At 44.1% G+C, this 25452-nt stretch overlaps 1 protein-coding gene and 1 long non-coding RNA gene across 3 annotated transcripts; one reads left to right on the forward strand and one right to left on the reverse strand.

Annotated features, from left to right (window-relative positions):
• Window positions 1–10863: 10863 nt before the first annotated feature.
• NGDN (neuroguidin) lies at window positions 10864–17680 on the reverse strand (the record flags this gene model as incomplete). 2 transcript variants are annotated; one of them, XM_082386227.1, is made up of 11 exons in its annotated part: window positions 17609–17679; window positions 17196–17255; window positions 16500–16571; window positions 13728–13865; window positions 13392–13476; window positions 13256–13308; window positions 12881–13004; window positions 12625–12793; window positions 11690–11846; window positions 11491–11548; window positions 10864–11035 (listed from the first exon to the last, which is right to left on the reverse strand). In XM_082386227.1, exons 1-11 carry the CDS (start codon window positions 17618–17620, stop codon window positions 11016–11018), a joined length of 948 nt encoding a protein of 315 aa, XP_082242353.1. In that variant the 5' UTR covers window positions 17621–17679. The 2 variants fall into 2 exon arrangements, with proteins under 2 accessions (XP_082242353.1, XP_082242354.1); XM_082386228.1 differs by lacking the exon at window positions 10864–11035 and having other exon boundaries at window positions 11486–11548; window positions 17609–17680.
• A 34-nt stretch (window positions 17681–17714) lies between these two features.
• LOC309626031 lies at window positions 17715–23968 on the forward strand. The gene is made up of 2 exons (XR_014242894.1): window positions 17715–18262; window positions 20631–23968. It is a non-coding gene; the product is annotated as an uncharacterized lncRNA (long non-coding RNA).
• The last annotated feature ends 1484 nt before the right edge of the window (window positions 23969–25452 follow it).

Raw genomic sequence — 25452 nt, forward strand, 5'->3', positions numbered from 1 at the left:
GTATAAGGCTTTAGGCTAGTGCTACGTGTACCTCACTTTAAAGACCTGGATTTCTGCCCTCAAGGAGCTAGCATCCCATCTCTGTGGACAGCTAAGACACATATATAAGAAAGAGTAAGTAACAATATAAGAGGACACAAAAGCGGCACAGGGAATAGGTGCTACAAGTTCACACCCATTTGCACATAGACACACAAAGTGAGTTACTGCCATTTACTGTATATTCTTTATTTCCCCTTTGAACCAAAATATAAACCCCTTAGATGTAGCAGTTCTATCTCATCCCTTATTTTTATATCTAAACCTAATGCCTAGTGTGTCTGGCAGATAGAAGGTACTTAATAAATGTTTCTTAAATTAATGATACTCTTTACTCTGCACAGTTTAACACGCAAACTTTTGAGTGAATTAATTACTGCGGTATGAATAACAGTGGGGAATGCCATCTAAGTGAACGGTGGTTAGGAGAGTAGACGTGATAGAACTTGCTCCTGGTGTATTTCAGACTGAAAAAGGTTGGGAAACACTGGGGTAGCTGCCGTCAGGAGGCTCTGATAACCCAAGGGACTCCTCCCAGACTTCAGTTCTTTGGTGAAGGGCTAGACAGGAGGGAGTCTAAATCTGCATTGAATACAGTCTCCTTTACTTTTCAGAGGAGAAAAACGATGACAAGCAAGTTGTCCCTCTTTGTTTCAGGTCGGACCACAGTAGTGACCTTAACAGAATCTTCAGTGCCAACCACACCCTTGTCAATGCACACCCCAACCTCCCTTCTTCTCCTCCATATACATCTGCAGCTCTTCTCTTGTCTCTCCAGCCCTCGGTCAAGGACAGAAGCTATGCTAGCCATCAGACAGTCATCTCTTTGAAATCCTAGCTAGGAATCAGTGCACTAAACCCCCCAGGGAAGTAATTATCTGATTTGAAGAGAAGGCTCATCCCTAAAGTGTTGACTGGGACCACAGAGATCAAACTCAAAGTTCACCCTGAATGCAAGGAGGAAAGGGAACTGAGAATGAATCCTGAATTTTCCTATCCTGGATGTTCTTGGTTCTCCAGGACACAGTACACATTTAAGGATTAATATGTCTATCTAGAAAAAACCTTCAGAGTTCATCCGGCTTTGGGTAAACTTTAACCATTCTAGACAGATAAGAATTTATCTCCCAAAGAGTTCCTTCACTAGAGCATGTCACTGACTTGCAAGGAGGAAGTTCTCCTTCATTTCTAACCTAAAGCATTCCTATTAAAATTGAGATTTATTTCTTTAGAAGACGTTCAAGGAAGCAAATTAGCATCCTCTATATCATTATTTCTCAGGTTATTTATGCATGCTAATGTTTGAGACCCACAGCTCTACCTCTAACCTTTAGAGGCGTCAAGACACTCTCATTTCTCCAATGTTACTAATTCTAATTATTTTCCTCTTCAATAGGCTCCACTCTCCATGATTTCCCTTCTCTGTCTCTTCACACTTCCCTCAGATTTCTTTCCACTCTTAGACTGTTCTTTCCTCTTCAACCCTTCAGCCCCCTTTCCATCCCTAAGTCTCCTATCCTAAATGGACAGAAGCCTTGCTTTACCACCTCCTACTTTTCTGACCTAGCATTCTTCCCTGTAGGAATGTTAATTAGCATGTGGGATTTAATTAATTCAGCAGCTAATTAAAAATGGGAGAGGAAGAGTAGGAGAGGAGGTGGGCGGGAGAGACAGAGCCCGCCTCAGTGCAGAAGGCACCGCAGATGGTTCTGGGTTGGCTGGCACCATGCCACCGCCCTCCAACCCTCCCCCCCCAACAGCACGCACGGCGACGGGGGAGGGGCAAAAGTGAGGGGCACAGCCTGGCAGAGCCTCTAGACAGACACATTCAGTCCTGCCGCCGCTTTGTGCTGGGGAGAGACAGAAAGAGGGAGAAAACGAGAGAAAGGGTGGGAGAAACAAGGACAGACCACACTCAGGAAGAGCCAAACAAGGGGGCGCCGGAGCCGAACGACCGGGAGAAGCAAAGGGGAGAGCTGTTCATCCCCAAAAACAGCCAGCGTCTTGGGGTTCCCTGGCTCCTGAGAACAAGATGGGGAAAGACAGCTGCTGATCCTCTGGAGAAAAAGGGACCGCCTACTCTGACAACCAGGGACCCACTCTGCAGCCATTCTTCCCATAGCATGCTGCTTCTTCAGCATGGGCAGGCGATGAGGAAGACAGCTACTGAAAATGAAAGGGGGGGGGGGATGGAGGGAGTGGGCGCAGATGGGCGACGGTGAGCAAGTGGACGAGAAGGAGATTGAAAGGAAGAGGAATGAAGGGTATTCGTGAAGGGAAGGGAGAAGTGGGACAAGGTGAAGGAGAAGAAATAATGGAGAAAAAAGAGGAGGAAGTCAGGGGCAGAGACATGCTTTGTTTGCCAAGAAGGATAAAGAGGGCTGGAGTGTCTGTGCAGAGGACTTCCACATTTGATCCCGCCCAGCCCAGGCCAGGCAGGGGGGTACAGAAGCACTGCAGGGAGGGGGCAGGAGCAGATCCCTGAGGGTCAACAAAGGTGCCGGAGACAGGGGACTCATCCCATAGGATCTTCCTAAATTCTGGATACTTCTGCCACACCAGGAATTTATCAAAAGCAATGGAGAAAAGCTTCCAAATGAACAGAAAAGGAGGCTAGGATGACAGGAGGCTGCAGAATCCGATTCCAGGAGCTCCAGCGGGGAGATGGGTGAGGAATGGGATTTTTAGCAGCACCCAGCAGGCTCTTTAAGGGTGTCACCTGACACTCTGAGGGAAACACAGCCATTAGGGGATCAATTTGAGGATTTGAGGGATGAGAAAGAGAGGGAAGGCTGGGTTTCAGAAAGCACCCTTTTGGTGGGAGGCATCTAGGAAGCTTTGGAGCTTAAAGCCTTGGGAGGGAATAAAAAGGGCAAGAGAAGCCTGCCATCAGCAATAGATTACTTAAGACTTGACTGAAAGAAACTGAGAAGGAGGGTATGAAGCCAGATGAATCTTCTCTGGTGTTAACTGCCACAGAATTGAACGCAATGGCAGACAAGGGTCATTGTAGCTAAGAGACAGGGTTTTCCTGGCTAGGAATTCTGATTTGATCTCTTTACCACCTAGGGCTTTCTGCAAGAGCTAGCAGTGCGTGAATCAAAATTGGGGAAGAGGAAGTAGACACTCAAGGGCTTTTTATTCTCCAGATCTCACCCGTGGGGCTAAACCCAAGGCTGGCAGATGAGACAAAGCAGTTCTCAGAGTAAGTTGCTACAGGCTCAGTCCTAGTGGAAATACACGAATGCTTTCTGAGCTTATTTTCTAGTCTAGGCTTTAATTAACAAAAATTGTAAGAACATTTATTAATAGAGTCACAATGATGCCTTTACAGTAGAGATAAATTCTTTAAGATTTAGGATTATTAGCACTAATAGGAGAAAGTGGGTGGTCCACAGAGCCTTTTGTTATTTTATTGGTCCCGGACCCAAGAGTTAGTTGCAGAGTTTCTGGCATCCACCACCATGTGCTATCCAGCCCTGAAATATTTTTAAGGGGGGAGAAGGCTTAGGGCAACGGGTGTATTAGTTAGCAGTAAGGTCAAATTAAATCTGGAATGGGCAATAGCAGCCAAGACTTTGGAAATTCTCTACCTTGCTACTGTCAAGGCCCCCTCCAAGAGGCTGGACTATGTAGCACCTGAGGGGAGTGCTAGCCCTTCCCAGGGAGTCAGGTACCTTCTCTGCCTGCACACCCCAGCTCTCGCACTGCTGCTGCTCGCCCTCAGCAGGCCAGCCCAGGCTGGCTTAGCTACAAAACCTGACTGTGCTGCTGGCTTCAAAGCTGTCACTGACTGTGGGGATGAAATGGGAACACTGGCTTCCATCAGGGTAGTCAACAAAAAGTCAGACCCAGGTATCTGAGAGAATGTGGGTTCTAACGCCAGCTCTGCTAATGACTTATCTGTACAGTTTTGGACAAACCACTTTCCCCTACAGTGCCGAGTGGAAGAAAACAAAAATTTTAACCAATACAATTTTAGCTACAGTACCGTAAGCACCTAGAGAAGAAATAGTTAAAAATTTATAACTCTTGTAGAAGGTACTAAAGCTGAAAAGTTTCTACCATTCAGGCAACAAATATTTACTGAGCCTTGCTTGGGAATTCCCTGACAGTCCAGTGGTCAGGACTCAGTGCTTTCACTGCTGCGAGCCTGGGTTCAATCCCTGGTCAGGGAACAAAGATCCCACAAGCTGTGCAGCATGGACAAAAAAAAAAAAAAAGAGAGAGACCTTAACAGGTTTCCTCTTTCATCGTCTAAGTTACATGAGTCCACGACGCTAACTAGAGTCCCCCGAATAGGATGAGAGGTCTTGGAAAAGGACAGCAGGAAAATCAGCTGAGGAAACAAAGCAGCCACTGGCCCATTTGTCTCCACCAATATACACACCTTAAGACGGCAGGAGAGGCAGGCGAAAGAGAGGTTTCCATAGGTACCTCCAAGGCTCAGGTAATAAAGTGAAGGATGTGGTGTTTTGCACTGTGGCTCTTTCCAGGGCTCTGCCTCTCTCCACAGTCTGGAGTCAGCCTTGACTCACACAAGCAAGGAAAATGGAAGCCAGTCATTCTGAGGCTGCCATTTATGCTAAGGAAGATCTCCTCCCACCAGGGAATGAAGGAAAGAGGCCACACCACCCATCTTGTGGGCAATTCCTAGGCCATACACAAGGCGAAGACTCAGCACTATTATCCAGGGAGCTACCAGGATGCTATTAATCCACAAAAATAATTCAATAAGAGGAAAATTAGCCATCCTAGAAACTGGGTAACTTTACAACCAACAACACCGCTGAGTTAGCTGAGGGGTGCAGTGGTCAACACAATGAATGAGCAGTCTCCAGATAAAGTTAAGAAGCAAGGCGGGGCAAGAGCGAGGGTACTCTCTGGTGAATTTGGGTATATTCTGGAAAGACTAAACAAATAAAGGGAGCTATGGCTGAGTGGGGAACCCCATGCACTTGGCTGAGATAAAGGAGAGACATGGAACGATAGGAGGAGGAAGCAGTCCCAAGAGAAAAATGAGGTTCTACAGCCAGAATTGTGCTCAGTAGTGACCAGGGAGCCAGGGTACCCACCAAGTAGGCGTCACAGTTGCCCTGGCAAGGACCATTTGAGGACTCAAAAGATCAAAAACAGGACATTTCCTAAGGGACCACAGGACAGGTTTTAGAGCATGGTTTTCCTCCAGATTCTACAAAATACAGGATAACAAAAGCACAGCTATCGTTAGCAATCTAAACCAAAAGTTTCTGGATGAAGCCCTTATTATCTGAATTCTTGTGACTCCCCATCTTCCATTTTCCCAGCACGTGGAACCAAATTCTACAGATTCAGGTAACACCAGGTCCCTTGTCAGCTGAACTCTATCTAAAATCCAGGCACTGAACAGACTTGGACAGCAAAGGATAAGTGTACTTTCCCTTCTCCACTCATTCTCCCCAGAGCCTCGGCCTTCTCTTCACCTAGCCCTTAACACTGACCCCTGAGCTCCCCAACCCTGTCCTCTTCTAACTCACTCTCACCCATGGCCCCTTTTAATTACGAGAGTCATCTGAAAGATGCCAAAGGCAGAAGAGATAAAGAAAAAAAAAAAGGGAGTAAGGAAGAGTGTAGATTTTAGATAGGAGAGTGAGATGGAAATCCTACAGACAGAGAGAGAAATAGAGACAGAGAAAGCAAGGGAGCTGGAGCAGGGGGGAGGGGAAGAAGATGGCACTGCGGAAACAAGAGCGCCACAAAATTAATTTGAGAAAGGGAACAGTAGAGGAGACGTTGGTGGAATAACAATCAGGCAGTAGAGGGCTGGAGAAAGGGGGAGGGCGCCAGGGGAGGGGAGGACCCTACATGCAGAGCAGCAGCAGCACCACCTATGGGCGTGGCAGAGGCTTACAGACAGCAACAAGAGAGGCCCCCGCCTGGGCACGGGAGCCTGGGGTGCAGGTGGGGAGGGAGAAGTCATGGCTTCTGCCCTTCAAGCCTCTCAGTAACACAACATGCGGGCTAGAAGACTAAATTCTATATGGCTCTCCTGGGAAGAGAGTGATTTAACAAGGTAAGGGAGGGGGACAGAGAACTCCTGGCTTTTTCCATTCCAAGGGGGTTTCTCTCTCAGAATTCAGGTAGCAGAAAAGAGAAGGGTAAGGAAGGGGAGGAATGCCAGGTAGTGAAAGGCATGTGTGCGCCGCCTGCTTCTTCTTTCATTAGCTGGAGAAAGGATTTTCTCTTTATTTCCAAGTGATTTCCTTTCCCCACGGGATGCTGGAGTATAGCTCCCTCCCTGGGGCAATGGACGCCCCTCACTCAGCTGCTTCCTCCCAGCGTTGCCTTGAAACTCCCAACCATCTTTATAAACCCCTAGGGAGCCACCAAGCTCTGAGAAGGAAAGGGAAGGGTCCCCCCCCACCACCAAACAGACCTGGGGGGTGGGCGCAGGGGTAGGGTGGGAAGAAGGAGAGAGAGAGAATGCAAAAGCTCTGCAGATGGAGGGGAGAGAGAAATGTGATCAGTGGTATTTGTTGTGCTTCCTGGGAGGAAGGATCCTTCACATTTTTAATAATAATAAATACATGAAGACAGATTTGCCAGCATTGCTCTGGCTCCTTGGGAAGTGTGGGGGAGGGGAGCCAATGCAGCTGCAGCACAGACCAATATCTCCCTGGCCCCCTCCCCCATTAGATAGGCTCGGTATTGCAGCAGCCTACCCCTCCCCCTCTAACCGCAGTCCTCCCATCAGAGCCCACCCTTTCCATGGTCCCTTCACACAGCCCTGCCCCTCCCTCCTCCACCTCTCTCCCTCTCTCTACTCCCCCAACCCTAGACTCTATCCTTTCAGCACAGGTCCTCATTTAACACAGTCTCACTCCAGCTCTCAGAAGCCCTGGTACCCACCTAGTCCTCGCCCAATCTGAGGCCCCGCTCTTTCCTGCCAGTGCCCTTCGCAGCTGACATGCAACACCTCCACAGAAGTAACCCAGCACAGTTCAGCATTTCCCGGATCCCACCAAAAGGGATTGCTTTTTCCCCATTTTTATTTCAATGTGACCTCCTATCTCACAACCTTAAATATAACGGCCATTAAATGTGCTTGTACTCAGGGGGTGTCGGGGCCTCGGGACTAGGTGACTACTGCCACCTATTGACCCAAATTTGTTCGAGACAGACCTTTAATACACTTCTTACACAGCGATGCTCTGTTATTTCAAAAGCATCAATAGCTTAAACATGCAAAGGCATGGCTCTTGGGGCTTCTCTGAGACCCTCTGAACAATGAGATCAAAGAAATACAAAAGCAAGACTGGGCAGACAGCCAGATCAATGATGCCTTTCTCCATGCAGAGGCAGAAAAAGAGGCCAAGCCCAAGGAATGAAAAAGCAACTTTCAGTCTCCTCAAGGGTCTGAAGGCAAAGAAGAGTGGGGGACGGACAGAGTTTTTCTCAAGTGCTGTTAAAAACCTCATGCATCACAATATGAATAATGTTAGCAATAGAGCAGAAGGCAGTATTTCATTCATATGCCTCTGTCAAATTAGCCAAATCCTTGGATAAGTCTCAACATGAATCTGAGGTTTACACACCTAATAGATCCCAAGGAGGATGGGAATACTCAGGACTGCTGCTGACTCACACTCAATCCGTACCAATCAGAACTGGAGATGGAACAGATAAACTGCGCTATGCATAAGAGCAGGTCTACACCAGGCAGCTCTAATGGATTGGTTTAGCTCTGTACCGTCCACCAACCCAAGGCAAGGAACAAGATGAGAAAGCTTGAACTCTCCATGGTGCTGAAAATGGACATAATTGAGTCATCCTTCCCTCATAAACATGTTTTTCTAGTACGGTATCCATGAAGACTGCTGTGAACTCCTGACAGACATTTCCCCAATCCTTCATAAAATCATAACAAAACAAAGCTTCAGAGACAAAAAAGGCCTTGATCAAACCCTTTTCCCACCCCCTCAGATGACAATACTAAGGCTTATCAGTACTGGAGAAAAGATTTTCTCTTTATTTCCAAGTGATTTCCTTTCCCCACAGGATGCTGGAGTATAGCTCCCTCCCTGGGGCAATGGACGCCCCTCACTCAGCTGCTTCCTCCCAGCGTTGCCGTGAAACTCCCAACCATCATTAGAAACCCCCAGGGAGCCACCAAGCTCTGAGAAGGAAAGGGAAGGGTTCCCCCACCAGTCAAACAGACCTGGGGGGTGGGGGGATGGGGTAGAAAGAATGACAGAGAGAATGCAGCAGCTCTGCAGATGGAGGGGAGAGAGAAATGTGATCAGTGGTATTTGTTGTACCTCCAGGGAGGAAGGATCCTTCACATTTTTAATAATAACAGATTAAATAAATTAAAACAAGTAAAAATAAATCCTAAGACTCTCCTTACCATCACATGATAAAACTGAACAAGTGCCCATGAGCACTAACGATATACATTACTTAGTGAACGTTGGAAGTGATCTGCTGTTAGCACTGCACTGAAGAAATCTGACATTCGTGTGGTCTGAACAACCAGAGAACTAAATCTGAGTAGGAATGAGAAAGAATAACAAACAACAGCCATAAAGAAACCCTGAAATCTTAATTCTCAGTTGCCCTGCCCTACTACTGTAAAAGTGATTTTTAAACTACATTCTATGGAGTTCTAAAGGTTCCTAGGAGCTCCTCAGAAATCCTGGGGAAAGTGGGCCATGAGAACTCGAAGTTCCAGGACCCCTCATCCTTTCTTCAACCACAGTAACCTAGCTTATGCCTGTTTTACAGGTTGAGAATCCACGCAAAACTTTGTCAACAATGGACTCTAAACATTGTTTGATGACTCTGGTGCAAATATTCTCAAAATTACTCAATTTTTTGTTGGAAATCTCTTTCAAATATCGCCTGTCATCTAGAAGGCCAGGGATAACAAGATTTCCTAAGATTAAAGACTGGATTCAATTAATTTAAGGTCCACAAAGGCAGGGATTTTAGTCTGTTCAGTTCACTCCTACAATACAAAAAGGCCAGAACAGTGTCTGGAACTTGTGGTTTCTTTGAAGGCAAGGGCTTGAATAGAAATGGTGCAATAAGGAGGGGAGAGCTACAGGTCATAAACTACCCACCAATGTATTTTTAAAGGGAAAAAAAAAAGGAAAAACAAAATCCTGAAGACGTTCATGAACCCCAGGACACTTGGCAGTCCTCCATCCTCTGTGTTCCCCAAGCACTGGTTCTCTAACTCATTAGTTGTGTAACCTTGGGCAAATAAATAACCTAAGTTTCTCAGTTTCCTCATTAGTAAAATAGAGATAACATATTTTGCAAGGATTAAGTATAAAGCACTTAGCTCAGTATGTAACACAAAGTTAAGATCTTTTTTAAAAAAAAGAGCATCTCCTTTTCCTTGGCAGTTCCCACAATCCAAAAATCCTTAATAAATTAGATGCAAATGCAATAGCTAGTCCTAAAAAGAGAATGTAGTAGTCCTAACCGCTTGTCCAGTTAGTTCAGCCAGAAAGGAAAAAGAATCTCTAAATATGTTCTTGAGGCTCTTTGCTTAGATTCATTCAAGGAGATAGAAGTATGAGGGCTCTGGGCACATCAGGGTCACTCAGATCTGCCAGGGACTAAGTCAGAGGCCCCAGAAGTAAGCGCATCTTGGTTATCATCCGTGAGAAACAGCTCTAGGCTCTTTGGTTTGGAGGAAATCTCAGAGATTCAGTCTAATACATTTATTTTTCAGCTGAGGAAAATTAAAGGCCAGAGATGTCACATGATTTGCCCAGTATCACAGAGTTAACAGAAGACAGTACTGGGTTCTCTCTTAACTACTTTCTACCAAGCTACAGCTGACTGAAAACAGACCCCCACCCCAACTGGGCAGACCAATATAAGTCCAAATTCATAGGACTTATAATCAACTACGTTTTACTGATGTAATGATCCAAATTATATCCCTCTCCATGACACATCATTAACTCCAATGAATTACTTCTAGACTCAACTCTCTTCCCATCCCTCTTTCCACCTTCTAAATTATCCAAGGCCAGAGGGATCTCTCACTAACAGAAGTCATTCTCTGAACAGAATACAAGATCTCAGATATGTAACTCCCACCAGTCTCCTGACTTGGGCTGATATGACTGAGGGGTTTTCATTCTCTTGGTCTTCAGGAATTTTCTGTCTGCCTGCTTGTTGGCATTCTTTCACAAGCTCTTTGTAAAAGGGCTGGCGTTTGCTCACTGGTAAACTGAAGACTTTGTTGAAAGAGGGTCAAAGAGGCTGAAAAACACAAGACTATACTGATTCTTCACACTCCTCTCATTCACTCTACTGTTCTCTCCAGATAAACTCTAACTCTCAATAACTGACCTAAGATCAGCCCTACGTCCATGCTATTTTAGAAAGAAAGGAAAAACATTCAGAGAAGTGGAGACAAGAATAACTCTTGGTAATGAGAAAAGGTTCTATCTAGCTTTTGATTATAGTCAAGCACCAAAGGAGGTTTCCTGAGCCACTAATGCCACCTGGTGGCCAGCAAGATATATTAATAAACCTTAAAATCCATATATTTCAGATGATCTGTATTATCATTATAACAAATCATACAGGAACTTGGGGCAACGTGGGGATGAAAGAGTGGATTATACTACTCTAATCTCTCAATATTTTTTGATTAAATAACCAATTTCTAGTTTCTAGTGAAAATGTATTATCAAAGAAAACCATGAAAGCCAAACTTTCTTATTCCCCCCAAAACTTCATCCTTCCCTTTTCCTTCACCCTCTCACCAAAAACACCCCATACCCAGTGATTCCAGTCACATAATACATGTGCAAAAGGGGCTTCAATTCGTAAGTAAAATCAATTTTATTAATAAAGATCTTTCCACATGTCCAGAGCAAATAATTAATGAATTCCGAGGAAAAAATCTACATACAGTGAAATTAGAAGTATCCCAGGATGACAAAAAATAAATTAAATATGTACACCCATAATCACCGCCGCCTCCGAAAACCTGAAAGGAAGGGAAACCAAGAATGAGGCAAAGGACAGTTGGGAAAAGCCAAAGGGACAGAAAAAAAGGACATCTAGAGAGAAGGGCTCGATAGGAGTGGGTTCCCTCGGCAATACTCTCTGTATCCTCCCAGGACAAAAGACTAGAAGCAGGATGGAAACTGAAATGGGATAATGGTTCCTTCAAGTGACATTTTTATAGTTTACTTAAGGAAACCTGAACAGGAGCTGTGGGGCCTTCAGAAATAGAATCCAGAAATCTCTTTTGTGAATGATGCTGATTTTCATCTTGGGAAAGAAAAAAATAAATGCCCACCTCTAAAGAGATTAACACCCAGTATGGAAGAGATACTGTAAAGGTCGGTAAGACCTACAGGATGGCAAATCCGGAGTTGGCATCCCAATTCGTAAACCCCATCCTGCACTTGTTCACCCAGGTCCTAGCCATTCACTAACCTTTTTTCTTCTGACCTTTCTTAGCTATCTTCTTCCGCTTCTTAGTAGAATTCTGATCCTGGAGACACATGGCGAAGGGAAGGAATGGCAGTGAGCTTCCAAGTTTAGTGTCCCTTCCCAAGTTCCTCACGGCAACAAGCCCACATACATTTAGCTGACAGCATTAAGGTCACCTCCCACCACTGTATCACTACCTCACCTCATCAAGATGAGGGGCTCCTCCTGTCAAAGCACTGATGTCACTGAAGTGCGTGAGGGAATGAATTTGTGAGCTCATGACATTTGCTCGTTTTCGCCGTCCTTTCTCCCGCTTACTGACACTTAAACGCACCATCATGCTCTCCTCATAGTTAATCCTGCCAGAGAAACACAGACACCACTTGCAGCATGCTCAGTACATAGAGGCAGAAAGTTGCAGCCAAGAACCTGGGCCCAGGTGTTTACTCACCCCTCGTTCAGACAGTTCTCAAGAAATTTCATAGCAAGTCACTACAGTATTTAGTGAGGTGATACTGTGTGCTCAACACTCAATGCTCAATACTCAGTGAAATGTTCTTTGCACTAGAACTTCCCTCCTCCCCAGAGATGAACTCACAGCCCATCCACAGGAATACTTAAACTATATCAGAAAATTCTTTATATTCCAGCTCCATAAACAGGATCCTCTACACGAACCTTCTCACTCAAATCTACCAACTGTAGAGATGAACACCTGGGCAAAGTTGATGCATCTGTGTTCAACTTATAATTGCTTTTCTACTTTTCTTCCCTGAACTTATCTAGCACTCTCCATGCCATTATAAAAACGTGACTTTCTTGCCTTCTGCAGAAAATAAAGAGCAGTGAGAGTGAAATACAGAACTTTAAAATCCTACTAGGTGGAACTGCATATAGTCTTCTCCATGTAGCACTTGCTCAGCCTGAACAGTTGGGGGGAAAAAAAAGACATTTCCCCCGCTAGTTCCTATTCTGTACTTCAAACCCCTAACTCTTAGAAACCGTCACACCAAATTTTGCACTCCACTTTCTAGATAACGTGGGTTCTCTTGGAATTAGACTTAATCATCGTCATTCAAAGCGAAAGGACAGGTCTCTACAGCATAGAAAACAATTTCTAACTGCAAGGACTCGGACCTGTGTTGATCCTCCTGGCTCTGTCGAGTAACATGAGGATGCCGAGCATCTCGGATTTCCTCTGGAGCATCCGAGTACTGCTCCTTTAGTTCACGAATGACAGAGCTGCTCAATGCCCGTCTCTTGGCTCGTTCTAGGCGCTTCTTCTCCCGCTCAGCTTCCGTTTCATCTATGGGATAAAAATCAGCAAGGGTTATCCCAGAACAGAGAAGAGAAACACAATTCATGCTGAGGAAGCAGCAGCCACAGTTCATACCATAATGCACTGGAACCAAGCGTGGTGGAACATATTTCTTAGCTGTCCCTTTTCCAGATTTCATCCCTGAAGCCCCAGACTGGCCTTCCTCTGCTTCATCTTCCTCCTCATCCCCAGAGCTCAACTACAAAAGGAACATAATGTCCACAAACTTAGGAAGCGTTAGTCAAACAAGCGCTAAGAAAATCCAAAGCTGAAGTACTCTGGGAAGGTGGGAATACAAACAAGAGGGAGAAAGGGGAATCTCACATTCAACATTCTAAGGCACAAGCTGGGAATCAACGGTAATAAGAGAATCCCAGGAGATCCAGGAGTATTACAAGGCTCATTCAGGCTTAGATTCCTCAGGAAAATCAGGATAATGCAACCTCTTACCTTGCTCATCATATTGCTGGGATGAGGCTTAAAACGGAGTGGGTCACTCTCACCTAAAATAAAAGACCCAAGAGATTTTACAAGATCTGGAACTTTGTGAACGGCCACACATAACCTTACAGCTTCCCCCACTTACTGAGGCTGCCTGTCACTGCCGTCTTCACCAGTTTGTCAATTTGATACTTCAGTTTTTGGTCCAAAGGACGAAGCTTTTCCAAAACCTATAATGTGGTTAAATAGGATTACATGTCCTCCTCAAAATTAAGCATACACCAAAAGTCCCTATGTTAAGTTGCCAGATAAAGCACCTAAAATATGCACAAAGTAGAGCAAATGAAGACAAAAATGCTTTTTTTCATTTGGTTTCCTCCCTTAAACATGAGAACACCCACTTAAATGAGAGCTATTGTGTCACAGTCCTGGAGTTCAGGATATAGAAACGCAGAACTCTAAGATGACAAATGCCTCATACCGTGCGAATCTCCACCAGTCTCAAAACTGCAGGATGTCCCTGAAGAGACCCTCCTGAGGCTTTGTCCAGAATGAGATGGCTCAGATCCATAAGGTACATTAGCAACAGCTGATCTTTCACTTCCAAAAGGCTGAGACCCTGAGTTGAATCAAACAGTAAGAGATGCAAATTCAGTTTTAACCACAGAATAAGGAGGAGAGTCTAGGGAGAACAGAATAATTTTTTTCCAAGTTCAAGTTTTTTTCCATGCAGTTCATATAAGGTATCTGGAGTAGTCTCAAGGAAGTGGCTGCACCTAAAATGGCCACAGAGAAAATTATGCTAACACAACAGAAGCGCAGCTCAGAGAATTACTGTATGACAATAAGAGCAGGAAAATCAATAAAGTATCCCCCAAAATGACTATAGCAAGGTTTCTCAAACTCAGAGCTATTGACATTTGGGGGACAGATAATTCTTTGCTGTGGAGCGCTGTCTGGGCACTGAAGGATATTCAACAGCATCCCTGGCCTCCAACCATTGATGCCACCCCCCAAGTTGTGACAATCAAAAATGTCTCCATACAGTAATGAATTTTAAATTAATTTAACCAAAACAATCACTGATTTTATCCCCATACAATGGAATTATATGATATAGGTAAAAACAATGACCTGTACATACTGACATGGACTTATCTATGTCAACACACTTTCTACACTGTATAGAAAGTGTGAATAATGTGGTTCCAATTAAGGGGGGGAGGTGAGAAGTATTATACACACATTCTATATGCAGAGAAAAATGTCTGAAAATAACATAATTAACAACTGCTACCCCTGAGGATCGAGATGAGGAAAAGAAATGGAGTGCTTGTACTGAAAAAGTGGTTTTCCATCAAGCATATATTACTTTTACAATCAACGAAATAAAAAATGTACCCCAGTGATTATCTCAGAATGGTGATTACACTGATTTTTAATTCTCTTTTTTGTGATTTTATGTATCTTCTAAACTTTCTAAAATTAAAAGTGTATTAGGGGCTTCCCTGGTGGTGCAGTGGTTAAGAATCCGCCTGCCAATGCAGCGGACACGGGTTCGAGCCCTGGTCTGGGAAGATCCCACATGCCGCGGAGCAACTAAGCCCGTGCGCCACAACTACTGAGCCTGCGCTCTAGAGCCCACGAGCCACAACTACTGAAGCCTGCATGCCTAGAGCCTGTGCTCTGCAACAAGAGAAGCCACCGCAATGAAAAGCCCTCGCACTGCAACGAAGAGTAGCCCCCGCTTGCCCCAACTAGAGAAAGCCCGCACGCAACAATGAAGACCCAACGTGGCCAAAAATAAATTAAAAATTAAAAAAAAATTCGTTTAGCTATCTTTTTTTTTTTTTAATTTATTTATTTATGGCTGTGTTGGGTCTTCGGTTCTGTGCGAGGGCTTTCTCCAGTTGTGGCAGGTGGGGGCCACTCTTCATCGCGGTGCGCGGGCCTCTCACTATCGCGGCCTCTCTTGTTGCGGAGCACAGGCTCCAGACGCGCAGGCTCAGTAATTGTGGCTCACGGGCCCAGCTGCTCCGTGGCATGTGGGATCCTGCCGGACCAGGGCTCGAACCTGTGTCCCCTGCACTAGCAGGCAGACTCTCAACCACTGCGCCACCAGGGAAGCCCTAGCTATCTTTTTAAAACACAAATCTGCTGTAAATCTCATGCTTAAAAATCCTTCAATGATTTTTATTAACCTACTATAATGATTTTCGTATTTCTGTTGACCTACAGGACATTTTGCTTAAATGATATCTTAAGACGAAAGCTCAATACATAAAACAGGTAACACCCAAGTTTTCCAGCTCAAGTAGGTATGAGGGATCCAGAGACCTCCTTCTTTTTTTCTTTTTTAAATAGTTTTTTGGAAGTGATCCATTTTTAAAGTCTTCATTGAATTTGTTACAATAAACTTCTGTTTTATGTTTTGGTTTTTTGGCCGCGAGGCATGTGGGACCTTAGCTCCCTGACCAGGGATCGAACCCACACCCCCTGTATTGGAAGGCAAAGTCTTAACCACTGGACCGCCAGGGAAGTCCCCAGAGACCTCCTTCTATACTGCCCCACACTCAATGGTCCCTGAGAAGGTTCTATAAGACCTTAATTTGAAAACTACCATATTATACGCATCATTTTTATATTTTAACATCTCTGAAGTCAGGATACATCTTTAAATCAATGGTATCTTAGCATTATGTCATAGATTAACAAGCAACATTGTATGCTCAGTATATAAAGTCAGTGATATGTCCCCAATTAACAGCATTTTATATTAAATGAAATACAGTTGGCCTACATGGCTCTTCACACAGAGTGACTACTTTTCTGCCCCCAACACACAAACAAAATGCACACCCAAGCACACTACATGACTTACCTCCTTTCCCTGAATATCACTATGCTTTTAGGTCTTTGTGCCTTTGCACATGCTGTTTCTTTCTATCCCTCTGACTCCTATTTATTCCTCACAATCCTGTTACCTCTCTGAGATGCCTCCCCTAATTCCCTTTGCTCCGTGATATTTATTTAATCTTGCTCCTCAGCTCGCACAGCCACTCATCATGACTGCTACTGCTTATACCTATTGCTTTCACCTGCCTTCTCTACTAGACTTCAGCACAGAAACTGGATCTTATTCATCTTCAAAGCTCCAGTACTAAGGACATACAAGACACTCAATAAGTCTACGATGGAAAGAACTGTTGAGAACATCAAGTCAAGGGGTGCTTACTCTTCATTTATGTCCTACCTTCTCTGTAGGATAGGCTTTAGCTTGAACTTTTTTGGTCAGAGCTTGCACCTGTGCAGTGACAGACATCACCTGAAATTAATCCAAATAAAACCACTGATTAGAATACATCAAGTTATCTCTGTGAGCTGTGAAGTGCAAAAGCTAAACAATGCCACCTAAAAATTATCTGAAACACTGCCTAAAGTACACCACTATCTTTTCAGTTCTGGGAAAGCATAGGAGAGATGGTTTCTGATACTTCTTTAAGAGATAGAAAAACCTTTCCACCTCTTCTTAAAGCTAAAGAGACCATCTTACAAAACCAGCGGGAGGGGATGGGGACTGAGACAGTGGTGATGGGGGCATCGTAGCTTTGTACCAGTTGAATTTGCAATGCACAGGACTACATAAACGTATATGAGCTAGGCACCCAAAGGGCACATCGTGTCACCTTTTTTGGCATCGGTTTCCTTAGCTATAAGAATAAAGAAAATTGATTCAGATGCTTTCTTTCTGGAGTTTTCTATATTCCTTTGGACGGAGAAATCAATTACTCTAAATTGTGGCCTGAAAAGGTTTTCATTATATCGTTTTGCTCTTACTGTATCTGGTCATTCAAATATATGCCCCCAAATCACCAAAGTTTAGAGGTGCGGCAAACAAAGTCAAAGCCGATTCGTGACTAATCTATTCCAAAGGGGTGCCATTACTCACCTGCTCCTGGAGGTTTTTCAAAAGTGCCACGGCATTTGGCAGGTCTGACTCCAGCACCTCCTATGGAAGGGAGAGTAAACAAAAATCATGCTTTCCTCAGGATTATAAGACGGAACGTGTGAGGTGGAAAAGCCCCCTCTCTCCTTCAAACACCCTGGACTTCCTGCCTTCCCACTCCGGTGCACATACAGCCTCGCCTCAGAGCCGGCCGGCCTCTCAGGTCACTGGAAAGGAGCGGTAACTCCAGCCCCGTCTCCCTACTACTGCTTTTGCCCCGCTGTTTCAAGGAGGGCGGCTCCCTGGAGTTATTTCCATCACCACCCTTCCCTCGCCCCAATAATTTGCCTCGAGGCACTGAGGAGAAAGGAAACGTCCACAATACCAAGCCGACGAAGCAAACACACTACACTCACCGGCGCCGCCATCTTCACAAAGCCCGCCCCTTCCGGAACTGTACTTCCTGAGAGCTGACGTTGTCTTGATAGACTTGAGAGGCCGCCGCCGCTTGCAAACCTAAGCCAATAGGAATAAGGGCTCTCTCACTTCCGCCCCGAACAGGATATACGAGAGGAGGGGCCGGGTCCAGCCAATGGAATAGAAGAACTGGCTAAATTCGTCAGACTTAGGAGGAGCTTTAACGACGTAAAGATGCTATTGGAAAGAAGCATGTGATTAGTAAATTGAGTAGAATGATTGGAGCTAAGCCAGTAAAAACTCGGCAACTGATTGATTGACAGTTAGAAAGACCCAATGGAAAAAAGGAGTTAACTGAGCGAACTGAGAACATATTGGCTCCTGGACGCCGCGGTACCCGGAGTCTTCTTCAAGAGGCTTCTCTTGCATTGCCTGAACCCGCCGCTAGGTGACGGGCCTCGGCCTCTCTCTGAGAAGGTGGCCACGTTATGAAGCTGCCATTGCTGGCTGCTGTGCCAACGCGGGCCGCGCTAGATTCCTCACAGACCCCAAGGCCCTTGTGTGATCGTGGAGAAGTCATTCGATCTCTGAGCTTTTTTCATCTATAAATAGAGTTGGGCCAGAGAAGCCCAGAGCCAGTTTAGACACGGACGGTAAGGACACACGCGCCTCGTACGCACCTGGGGGCGCTGCGAAGAGACGCCCCCAGCTGCAGCCCCAACACTTCCTACTAGTTCGGCGACATGAAGGGAGGGACGTTTAACAAATGAAGCCAGTTCAGATTTACGTGACTTGCCCCTGGTCACACAGGTCCCTGCAGAACTTGGTTTAAACCCAGCCTGTGCATATATAGTATTTCATTATGCTCTGTCTCATCTTTCCCCAATACTTGCAAATATGTCAGCTCACTCCTGCTTCTCACAGGCTGATGAAGTCAGTCGGATGGGTATTAATTGTTCCTATCGTCTGCCTTGGGAAGTAAGCACTGCAAGGGGAAATGATGGTCTTGAATTTTACCTGCAACTGTCGAGCAGAGCTAGGACTAGAAATCAGATTTCCTGACTTGGAGTGGTCTTCTGGAATTAAACAAGGAATAACTCCCATATCTCGGCAACCAGGGTGGGAAAATCCTGGTTTCTAAATCTTTTGCTGGATTCAGGAAGAAAAAGGCAGGGCCCAGGTATCCAATCCTCATGCCTCTGCCTCAAGCATTTATTTGCTGTTTCAGGCCCAGCATGGAAGCTCAGTGTGCCTTGACAGCCTACTCAGTCAATTAACCAATAGTTTTTATACCGTTTATCAGGATTTGTATTATGAAAAATTTCCATTTCAACATAAATTTGTGACCTATTGAGATCCTCTGCCCATTTTTTAATCAGGTAATTCTTTTGCTATTTAAGTTGTATGAGTTCTTTATATATTTTGGATATCAACCACTTATCAGATATATGATTTGCATATATTTTCTCCCATTCCGTAGGTTGCCGTTTCATTTTGTTGATGGTTTCCTTTGCTGTGCAGAAGCTTTTTAGCATGATGTAGTCCCACTTGTTTATTTTTGTTTTGTTGCCTTTGCTTTTGCTGTCAGATCCAAAAACAATCATTGTCAAGACTGCTGTTAAGGAGCTTACCGCCTATGTTTTCTTCTAGGAGTTTTAAAGTTTCAGGTCTTCCATTCAAGTCTTTAATCCATTTTGAGTTAATTTTGTGTATAGTGTAAGATACGGGTCTAGTTTCATTCTTTTGCATGTAGCTGTTCAGTTTTTGCAACACCATTTATTGAAGAGACTGTTCTTTCCCAATTGCATATTCTTAGCTCCTCTATTGTAAATTAATTGACCATACATGTGTGGGTTTATTTCTAGGCTCTCTATTGTGTCCCATTGATCTATGTGTTTGTTTTTATGCCAATATGATATTGTTTTGATAACTATAGTTTTGTAATATAGTTTGAAATCATGGACAGAAATAACATTTAACCAACTATCTGGGCACTTCATGACTCAGTCAGGTTTACACATAAAATTAACCATCACACTATATGTAAAAATACTCATAATCATTGACTCAGAAATCTATTTCTTAGAATTTATTCTGACAAAATCTTTCAAAAAAAGAAAAGAAGCCATATATATATATACATATATATATATATATGTTTACAGAGACATTATTTATAAGTTCAAAAAACTGCAAACAAGGGGTTAGAGAGTGATTGTTAATGGAAGGGGGTTTCTTTTTGAGGTGATGAAAATGTTCTAAAATTAGGTAGTGGTGATGGTTACACAACTCTGAATATACTAAAAATGACTGAATTGTACACTGTAAAAAGGTGAATTTTATGGTATATGAATTGTCTCAATAAAGGTGTTATAAAACTATAAGCAATCCAAATATCAAACAAGTAAATTTTCATATATTATCACAGAAATAGCAAATAGCTCCATTTATTGAGTGCTTACTATATGCGAGGCATTATTCTGAACACTTTACATGTATAAATTCAGTGGTTTTTCAAAGTGTGGTCCTTGATCTTGTAGCATCTGGAATGCAGATTCAGGCACCCCACCCTGTCCTACTGAATCAGAATTTCTGAGGCCAAGGCCTAAGATGCTTTATTTTAATAAGGCTTCCGTGTATTCTGCAACATGGTCAAGTTTGAGTGTCTCTGTTTTAACTTGTTTAATTCTCATAGTAAACCCATAAGATAGGCAATATTATTTTCTCCATTTTATAGATAGTAGTGGAACATCTGCCATCATAAAAATGATAAAATCTAAGATTGCAGAAATATGGAATTCTAATGGCTAGAACATAAGATTATGTACATATTGTATGTACCCACAGCAGCCCTATATGTATACCATATATGTATTTTTGTATGTATATATATATAATAGAAACACACACACACCTTGGAAAGAAGCTGAGAATTGAAAATAGTTAATGTGATTGGGTAGGAGATCTTGGGTGTTATTTCTGTACTTGCATAGTTTCAACAAAGTTTTGTTTGTGTTTCAGGAGCAGCCCTGCTGAATCAAAAAGTACTTTCGTAGAAGAGCCACTGATACTACTATATATAAAATAGATAACAACAAGGACTTACTGTATAGCACAAGGAATTATACTCAATATTTTGTATTAACCTATAAGGGAAAAGAATTTGAAAAAGAATATAGATAGATAGATATCTGAATCACTGTGCTGTATGCCTGAAACTAACATGACATTGTAAATCAATTATACTTCAATTAAAAAAACGCACATTAGGGCTTCCCTGGTGGTGCAGTGGTTGAGAATCTGCCTGCCAATGCAGGGGACACGGATTTGAGCCCTGGTCTGGGAGGATCCCACATGCCGTGGAGCAACTAGGCCCGTGAGCCACAACTACTGAGCCTGCGCGTCTGGAGACTGTGCTCCGCAACAAGAGAGGCCGCGATAGTGAGAGGCCTGCGCACCGCGATGAAGAGTGGCCCCCGCTTGCCGCAACTAGAGAAAGCCCTCGCACAGAAACGAAGACCCAACACAGCCAAAAATAAAAATAAATTAATTAATTAATTTTTAAAAAAATGCACATTAGAGGGAATTCCCTGTTGGCACAGTGGTTAAGAATCCGCCTGCCAATGCACGGGACACGGGTTCGAGCTCTGGTTCAGGAAGATCCCACATGCCACGGAGCAACAGAGCCCGTGCGCAACAACTACTGAGCCTGCACTCTAGAGCCCGCGAGCCACAACTACTGAGCCCACGTGCCGCAGCTACTGAAGGCTGCACACCTAGAGCCCATGCTCCGCAACAGGAGAAGCCACCGCAATGAGAAGCCCGTGCACTGCAACAAACAGTAGCCCCGGCTCGCCGCAACTAGAGAAAGCCTGCGCACAGCAATGAAGACCCAACACAGCCAAAAAATAAAGAAAGAAAAAAGAATTTTTTTCCAAATGCACGTTAGAAAGAATCATCAGAGGATCTCATCCATTCCGTCAACATTTTTGTTATTTATATATATTGTGGTATTACTGAATGTTTAATCAGAGCCAGCTAGGCCTTTAAAAACTTGAATTTCCACATTTGAAAATGGGAAAAATATAATTTTGCTACTCAGTTTTGAGAATCTACTGAAGCAAAGTATGTGTAACTACATTATAAATCATTGTGGACTTCACAAGTTAATGATTTTTTTTTTATTTTAATTTTTTTAAAATATATTTTATTTTATTTTATTTTTATTTTTGGCTGTGTTGGGTCTTTGTTGCTGCGCACGGGCTTTCTCTAGTTGTGGCGATCGGGGGCTACTCTTTGTTGTGGTGTGTAGGCTTCTCATTGTGGTGGCTTCTCTTTTTGCGGAGAATGGGCTCTAGGCACGTGAGCTTCAGTAGTTGCAGCACGCGGGCTCAGTAGTTGTGGCACGTGGGCCCTAGAGCCCGCGGGCGTCAGTAGTTGCGGCACGTGGGCTCAGTAGTTGCAGAGCGCAGGCTCAGTAGTTGTGGCGCACGGGCTTAGTTGCTCCGTGGCATGTGGGATCTTCCCGGACCAGGGATTGAACCCGTATCCCTTTCATTGGCAGGTGGATTCTTAACCACTGCACCACCAGGAAAGTCCCTAATGATATTTTTAAGTGATTCCTGGATATATTGCTGGCAATTTCTCTATTAATAGTGGAATAGTTAAAAAAAAAAAAAAAAAAGAAGAGCCACTGAGCAGTGCCTGGAGGGGCAGGCAGGAAAAGTCTCAATATTAAAGAGGTGGGAAAGCCCAGCCTGGGGTGAGGGTACTGTTGGGAGACCAGTCAGATCTGGAGGTGGGAGGTTGTGAAGGGCTAAGTTGGGACAATCTGGGGCCAGTTTATGAAGTGTCTTTAAGTGCCAGTCAGAAGAATTCAGGCTTTGTCTCCGAGACAACATGGAGCCCTGGAAGTTTCTATGAATGACAGATATGTTAGAAGTGGTACTTTAGAAAATTGAGTCTGCCAGTCATTTGGTGAGATGAGCAGATGGAAGACTAGTTAAGGTGCTATTGCAATTATCCAGGCATGAGAAGGGGCCTTGCCTCATGACGTTAAAGAGAGAATGGGGAAGTAGGGAGGAGGCGGGGCCTTTTGAAGGTGGAATCTACAGATGAATAGAAATGTGGTTGGCTGCCTTTCTCCTGAGCCCCCTCCCCTTTCTCATGTCTAATTCTCAGCTTCTCTGGGGAGTTCCCTTCGTTCCCTACCTGTGACCACAAATCTAGAATCTCCTCTGCAAATGAATCTGAAAACTCAATGTCACTTTTCCCAAGAATGACTGGTTATACCACCAATTCTATAAAATCAGATAATATAACCACCCCCCCCACCTCACCCCCACCACAAACACACACACACCGGCACCTTAAAACACATTAATGGCTGCTCGGTGCCTGTAGGTTAAAATTCACACTCCCTTAATTTGGTTCATGAGGTCCTTTGTGACCAGCCTTCACCTGCCTCCTAGGCTCTTCTGCGGTCAGATCCCCTGATTACTTCCATTCTTTAGCCACACTGAGTTCACCTCAGTTCCTCTCAGGCCTTTGGACAAGCTGGTCTCTCTGGAGCCCAGCTCCTTCTTTTCTTGATCTACTCCAGCTCATCCTTCAAGTCTGACCTTAAAAGTCATTTCCTCCAGGGAGCCTTTCCTGATCTCCAGTCCAGATTAGGTGGCCTTGCTTTGTGCTCCAGGATTTCTTCCATCACAGCACCTGGCACTTCCATCACAGTACATGCCACACGATACTGTCACTGCCTGTCACTGCCTATACCTGTCTGCCTCTCCGTAGTAATCTGTGAGCTCCTGAAGTCAGGACTGTGCCTGCCACAAAGTTGGTGCTTGATCAGTGTTGGTGGAATGAACGTTCATTCCTGGGCTATGGTAAGGCACGCTGCCATTAACATTATCATTCTCATTAACATGAGTTGAACAATCAAACTGGAAGAAGCTGGGATCTGGAATTATTAGACAGGGCCCACTGAGATGGGGCAGATCCTGGGGAACATTGTCATTGCAGATGCTGGAAGAAAGTACAGACCAGCCTGGCAGCAGATGAAGGGAGTTAGTCTATTAAAGCAGTCAGAATCAGGAAGATATTCTAATAAGAGGGCACTGGAACAGGTTTGGAAAGCCAAGCAGGCAAGTGGAAGTAATATTAATAGATACCACTTATTGAGCATTCACTGTTTGTTGGGAGCTGTGCCTATAACTTTTTTTCCCCCATCTTTATTGAGGTATATTTGACAAAAAGTGTATGTATTTAAAACGTACAATGTGATGTTTTGATATACGTATACATTGTGAAATGTTTTCCACAATCAAGCTAACAAGCTAATTAACGTATCTATCACCTTATATAGTTACCTCCACCCTTTTTTGGGGGGGTGGTCAGAACAATTAAGAACTACTCTCATAGCAAATTTCAAGTACACAATACAGTACTTTTAACTATAGTCACCATGCTGTACGTTAGATCGCCAGAACTTACATCCTTCATATATGAAACTTTGTACACTTTGAGCAACATTTCCCCCACCTCCCCAGCCACTGGAAACCACCGTTCTACTCTCTGCTTCTAAGAGTTTGTCTTTTTTAGGTTTCACATATAAGTGAAATCATGCAGTATTTGTCTTTCTGTATCTGGTTTATTTCACTTAGCATCACACTCTCCAACTTCATCCATATTGTCACAAATGATAAGATTTCCTTCTTTTAGGGCTAGATAATATTCTTCATCCATTCATCCACCACTGGACATTTAGGTTGTTTCCATGTCTTGACTATTGTGAAGAATGCTGCAGTGAACATGCAGGTGTCTCTTCACAACAGTGATTTCATTTCCTTTGGCTATATATACCCAGAAAAGGAATTGCTGGATAATATGGTACTCCTGTTTTTAATTTTTTGAGGAACCTCTATACTGTATTTCATAGTGGCTGTACCATTTTTTTTTTATAACTTCGTATATGTAATCCTTAAGTCAAGTATATGGGGTAGGTATTACCATCCACATTTTACAGTTAAGACTGTGGTTTAGTGCTGGGATTCAAAAATAGTTCTTCCTGGGCCTGTCCTCTTTTCTCTACATGAGTGCTTCTCCAACTTTAATGTGCATTAAATCACCAGGGGTGGGGGGGTCTTGTTAAAATGCAGATTCTGTTAAAATGCAGAAAGGTAACTCAGGCCTGGGTTGGGGCCTGAGGTTCTGCAGTCCTCATAAACTCCCACTGATGAGGATATGTCAGTCCACGGATCATACTTTGAGTCACAAGACTCTGCACGATACTTCACTTTTTTCTCAGAGAGGTTAAGTAACTCACCTAGGTCACACAGCTAGTCCATAAGCCAGGGTTTTTGACCACAGGCCTATTTGATGTCAAAACCTATGCTCTTAGTCATTAAGATATACTGTCTCCCTCTATTCGAAGGAAACAGGGCACCCCGCTTCCAGTCTGGGGCTTAAGGGAAAAAATCTAATCCCTGAGAAGTAGACAGGCACCAGAGAAATTAAGAGGGTTACCAAGACAGGGCTTCTGGCAGAGGGAACAAAACCAGGGCTCAGTTACCAGACTGTGGCACAGGGTGGGGCCCAAGTCTTAGGAACAAGATAGAAGCTGCATTTCCAGAACTACAGCACAGAACCAAGGGTGACTTGATGATGACACTCCAAAGGTGGGCAATAGCTTGTTCTATCCCTCCTGCCTGGAGCCTGAAATGGGGCCAGAGCCTGGGGGAGGACTGACCCTGCCAGTGTGACAAGGTCACATGGGAGAGAAGAGAAAGATCATAGGGGTGGGAGCCACACCACCTTCACACCCTCCTCCCTGGGATCCTTGGCA

Source organism: Balaenoptera borealis (assembly GCF_965194805.1).
Source record: "Balaenoptera borealis genome assembly, chromosome: 3".
NCBI classification, from domain to species: domain Eukaryota; kingdom Metazoa; phylum Chordata; class Mammalia; order Artiodactyla; family Balaenopteridae; genus Balaenoptera; species Balaenoptera borealis.